The sequence below is a fragment of the Nothoprocta perdicaria genome, unplaced genomic scaffold (genome assembly GCF_003342845.1).
Source record: "Nothoprocta perdicaria isolate Ctin4 unplaced genomic scaffold, notPer1 scaffold_456, whole genome shotgun sequence".
NCBI lineage: Eukaryota > Metazoa > Chordata > Aves > Tinamiformes > Tinamidae > Nothoprocta > Nothoprocta perdicaria.
This window is the reverse complement of record NW_020455706.1, coordinates 226,010-231,314: the sequence shown is the minus strand read 5'-3', so window position 1 is coordinate 231,314 and position 5,305 is coordinate 226,010. Positions and strand designations below refer to the sequence as shown.

Sequence of the window (5,305 nt, the reverse complement as noted above, 5' to 3'; positions counted from 1 at the left end):
TTCTAACGGCCCTAACGGTTCCAACCACTCGCCCAGCCTTGACGGGGCTCGCAGAGGGAGGGCACAGAGGGCCATGGGATAAGCCAGGCTGTCGGAGTTCTCAGGAAAAAAATAAAATATATATATATATGTATATGTATACACATACACACACATGTATCCGTGCATAGATGTATCTCCCTTTCCCAAGGGCCAGTGAGGCCCGGTGAACAGGCAGCCTGGGACAAGGTGAAGCCCCTGCTCAGCCCATGCCAGGCGGGTTTGCTCAGAGCTCCCTGGGAAGCGCCGCCCTCACCTGGGAGACATCCCGGATAACTTCCCAGAAAGTTCCAAAACATCTCGGCAGCCTCCAGAGGCCTTTGCCCCGGTGCCCCTGGCAAGTGAGGTGCCGGCTCCTGCTCCATAAAACATGGGAAGGTGACGGGGGAGAAGATGCGTGTCCTGTTCTGCCCCTGAGCCAGGCCGCCATGGCCCAAGTGGCCATGAGGGCACCCCAAAATAAAGGCTGCAGCTACGCACCCCTGCTGCCCTGAACGCAGGAGGCCAAACATGCAAGTAAACCTGGCTCAATCATTAATCCGACTGCATAGGTTTATGTCAGGGTATATAAAATACTTGCAGTCCTGACTGCACGTGGTGCAAACACGCTTAGAAGTGACAGTATTTGTGTATTTATGGCATGTGGTTTATGTGAGAAAGTCTTGCATTAAGTGGTTAAAGTTCCTTAGCTTTCTCTGGCTGTAAGCAGCCTAACACCAACACGTGGTTAAGCCTAACCACATACCTTTAGCTGATGCTGTTGACTGCACAGTAGTGAGATTCAAAAACCTATATGGGAGGGCAGTACTCCTCCCAAATTGCTACTGTTTTAATAGAACGACTGCTGTTTTTAAATAATCCACTAGATAGGGATCCCTTGGTTTATAGGGCCTTAGTGCTGCACTGCCGTTCAGTTTACTTCAAAAGCACAGTAACTGGAAGAGTCTTTTTGCATTCCCAGAACAAAGTCCAAAAGCTCATTTGAGTGCTTCAGAGAGAAAGTACATTTTACTCCTAAAACTCTAAGATTTCGGCAGAGCTGTGGCTACCAGGGCTACCCCAGAAAGCAGCCTGCGAGGAGCGAGGGCGCGTCAAGCCGCTGTGATTCCAGGAGGGTGTTAGCAGCAGTGCAGCCCAGCTGCTGCAGGCTCGCTGTGCCGACCCAGCAAGGAGCCGCCCTGCCACCAGCRTAAGGAAGCGGGCAAACCCGGTGAGATTATCTTGTGTTGAAAGCAGTAGGTGAGGAGGGCTGAGCAGTTCTGATTTCCGAGTAACCCCGGATGAATCACTGTGTTTCTCTGCTGTTCAGGTCTGCTGCCATCAAGGAGAACGGAGAGCTTTCTCCTTGCCCTGTGCAGTCGGGGTGCAGCAACTGCCGACCTTTTGGCGCAGGGATCTTCCTCCTGCAGGGATGTTCGGTCAGAAACGTGCCAGGATCAAAGCTGAGGCCTTTCAACGCCAGCACAAATGCTAATAGCTAGAAAACAYTGGGAGGGAAAAATAACAACACTGAAAAGCAGACTTACTGGTTGGCTGTGAAGTTAAGGTGGGCTAGAAAGGGAAGGTGGCAGCGATCAAAGCCGTTTGGTTATARATTCAGCTATTTTCCTCCGCACTGAGCGCGCCTGACCCGGTTTTGAACCCTTCTCAGAAGGGTGACTCATGCAGCRCGCGCACGGCGGCGCTGGGGCGAAACCCTTCGCTCCGCGGGCTTCGCCCTGGGAGTTCCCCGGTGCCCGTTAGCCCCGGGAGCATCTCTAGCTCATGCGTGCACGGGATGTGGAGGCGCAGAAGAAACTTATCTATATTGAAGAGCAGCTGAAGACATGGAGCTGGAAGAGGAGATTGCCTCTAGGCRTGCACTGAGAGAAATGTGCTAACCATAATTGCTAGAGAAATCCCACAACTCAGCATGTGTGTTTTCCTTTCATCAAACCAGACAGGAGGCCTTGCAGCCTTCTGGGTTTGTTCCAGCTGATCTTATCCATACCTTGAACTTACCCAGAGCCCAGGAATTTGTTCTTTTACAGGCTAAAAGACTGCCAGGAAGAAAGTCAAAATGACTGGGAGTGTCTTTGTAAGTAAGGGTTGGGAAATACGTGGTTTTCACCATCAGTGGGTAAGTGGTGAATCTTTAAGCTGGTATCTTAAGGAGAGCTGAACAGAGTGTGAATTGAAAATAAACCGAGATTTAATTAAGATAAAAGGGAGAGAAGAAAGAATCGGAGTCAGTACATCTGATCTTCTCCTTGAGCTCTGAAAGGAAGAAAAAAAACGGCAGAAGATAAGGAACCTCTCAAGAAATGACACATTTCACTTCTGCATTTGAGATACAGAGGTGAAATGAATCAGTTATAAAACCCAGGGACAACTCATGCATCACGTAGTGGGTGGCAGGTCAGCAGTTTGGGGACCACCGGGGAGTAAGAGGGAAATCACACACCTTTCCCTTATTCCTTCATTAACCTCTTCTCGGGGGGTAATGTAAAGAACCAGGTTTCTCTCAGTTAAGAAGCCAAAGAAAAGAAGATAAGAAGATCCCTGGTCCCCCTGTGGTGCATGCATGACCCCAAGTTAACAAGCACTGCATTCAGCGTCAGTATTTCTTCTGGCATTGTTTAGAGCAATATGAACTTGCATCTGTTTCCAAAACATGTCACTCATGTCCAGGAAWGAACACAAATGTACTAGAGCAGGAGGCCAAAGTGAAATACACATTAACAAGCCCGTTCCTATTCCCATCGTATTTCAGCAAGCCTTAAGCAGATTAATGACTTTGAGGAAGGTTCTCCAAACTTTTACCCCTTTCCCTCCATTTCGGAGTATTCACTATTACTGTTTTTAAACCACTTCATAGAAGGTAAATGTCACTGAGTTGTTYGCTTTTGACCTACATGTAAAACAAATAGCTTAGAGGTCTGTTTAGCTGCGAAGCCTCAGCTCACCAAGGCTCTTGGGCATCTCCCAAACCTCGACCTGCTGCCAGCACGGTCGGATGCGTGCACGTCCTGGGGAACAGGGTTTGGGAACTCCTTCACTTGGTGCCATCGCCGAAAGAGAAGCTGACTGAAGGGAATTCCCACAGTGTTGCACAGCCAGAAACATCTGAGTCTCATGACGAGAGGTTTTAAAGGTCAGCATTTCCTTCTGAGAGAAGAACACTCTTATAGTGCAGTCAAAATAATCCTCTAAGCTGGTCTGGGGTAAATTCAAGCAAAAGAGCGGGTTGTGTCACAGCAGCACAGGCTGAGATTTATTTGGCTAGTTTCAGTTTTAGTTAGTTTTAGCTAGTTCTAGTTGAGTTCCAGTTGGAAAGCTGGTTCTGTCGTGCTTCAGGTTGTGTGAATCACTGGCCTGTGGAGGTGGAAAGAGGCATCAGATGCCAGCTTTCATCGGGCAAGAGTGGAGCAAAAGTGGATATTCCTTTTATTTGTGTAGCAGTTGGGGCAAAGGGGTCAGCACGCAGGAGCTCAGTGCTCCTGCCAGCCTCTGTATATATGTATATAGATATATCATATGTATACACACACACGCAYGCATACATATATGAGCCCTTTGTATCATATTTATTTCAGCAAATTGTGGTGAATCATAGAAAAAAAAAAAGAAAAAAAAAAGGGGAAGCTTTAGTGCTCTGTTTGCAATGATTGTCTGATGAAGCAAAGTCTCCTAGGGAGGAAGTATAACCAGTCATGGCATGTTTTCCTGGAGCAGCTTTAAGAAACAGCAAAAACAGATGTGTGCCTGAGTAGATTAAAGGAAAAAAAAACACCCACCCCATGTGTGCTGTCGATAAACTCCTTTAGGTTGTAATTCCTGAGACAGGGCATGAAATGAATGACTTGAGCTCTGAACTGTGAGCATTAATTTCGGAGGTGTAGGCACGTTGTTGATTATAAATGGTTGTATTTATAAAACAAGATTCTAGTGTCAGAAAGAAGCCTTGTTCAAATTTAGAACGGCCTGGCAGATATAGGATTCTCAGTGTTTAAATCCTTTGGAGAAACCCGGTTCCTCACAGATATCGTCTGTCKAGGCCTTACACCAACAGTGGAATAAAGCAAAACAGAACGGGGAGCAAAAGGCCAGAGCAGCTGTGAGCTTTGCATCTGGGTTTTACTTGATACAGAAAAYGCAGAGTTTTCCCAATTCAAGAGAGTAACCCAAAGTTATGGGAAGAGAAACAAGCCTCGGAGAAGGAATATAACCCTGCTTTGGGCCGTGTCAACTCTTTTGCTGTCTATAATAAATACATTGACACTATGTGACTTCCCTGACTACAATGTCCTGTGATACGGGGAAGAAGTGGYGGGCAAGCTTCCACTACAGGTGCCTAGCAGGAACGTGACCGTCTTCCAAGGCGCGGAGAGCAGAAGCAGAGTCTCACAAAGTGTATTCCCAGGGAAACAGGGCGCCTGTGTCTGCCACACCAAGGAGGAGAGGGGGATTGCAACGGCATCCAGAACATTCTGGATAAAATTGAGTTTGTCAGCTTCAGAGGTGAGTCATCTTTTTTGAGCCGGTCATCCAGTTCAGTTGTTCCTCTTTTGCCTGACCTGGCTGTCACGGTGATTCCTGTTTTCACAAAGATTTGTTATGTGGCACCACTGTGAAGCAAGGATGTTTCTGAGCCATGAGATCCAGATGGGAGATGTCGAAATAGGCAGCTTGCGGATTGAGAGATGTGCACCAGACTGAGCAATATTAGTTTCCTGTTGGAGCAGATCGCTGAAAAAGAAGTGACCGAACTGGATTTGAAATTGGCAATGTTGAAAGGCAGGTCTAGGCATCATAACCAAACACWATAATAAATTAGATATTTGTGCACTGTGCTTTGGCGACCAGCTTGAAGTCACCTTAAGCTGGTGGCTTCAGCAGATGAAGCGATGTGGGTCTCGGTGTCTTGAGTTGCTCTCGCCAGGACGTGTGAAGAATGTCAGAACCCAACTCTCTGCCAAAGGGACATTCAAAAGTCTGCTGGGAAAAGCGCAGCAAGTGCTGAGATCTTTTGTGTGGTGAGTGAATAAGCTTTGAGGAATGAAGAAGAGATGAATAAGCTGTAAATTGGAAGAAAAAAGGAAATTTGTTCTGAGTCAGCCAAGAAATTCAGCCTGAGGCGGGGGGCTGTTCCACAAACACATTGGAAATCCTGAAGCCTGGACTGAAGTGACAAACTACAGAAGTGGGAACGACCAGAGGGCCACCACCTTAGTTCCCATCAGAGCATGAAAAAAAATTGTTCACCTCCCGCAAACATTTCCGGCAA

General features: G+C 47.3%; 1 protein-coding gene across 1 annotated transcript in view; it reads right to left on the bottom strand.

Annotated features, from left to right (window-relative positions):
* IFNGR2 (interferon gamma receptor 2) overlaps nucleotides 1-3,087 on the bottom strand; it is a 14,673-nt gene extending 11,586 nt beyond the window's left edge. Inside the window, exon 1 of the mRNA XM_026046694.1 lies at nucleotides 2,985-3,087. Coding sequence (XP_025902479.1) covers nucleotides 2,985-3,087 — 103 coding nt within the window. The remainder of the gene's footprint in view (nucleotides 1-2,984) is intronic.
* Nucleotides 3,088-5,305: the final 2,218 nt, after the last annotated feature.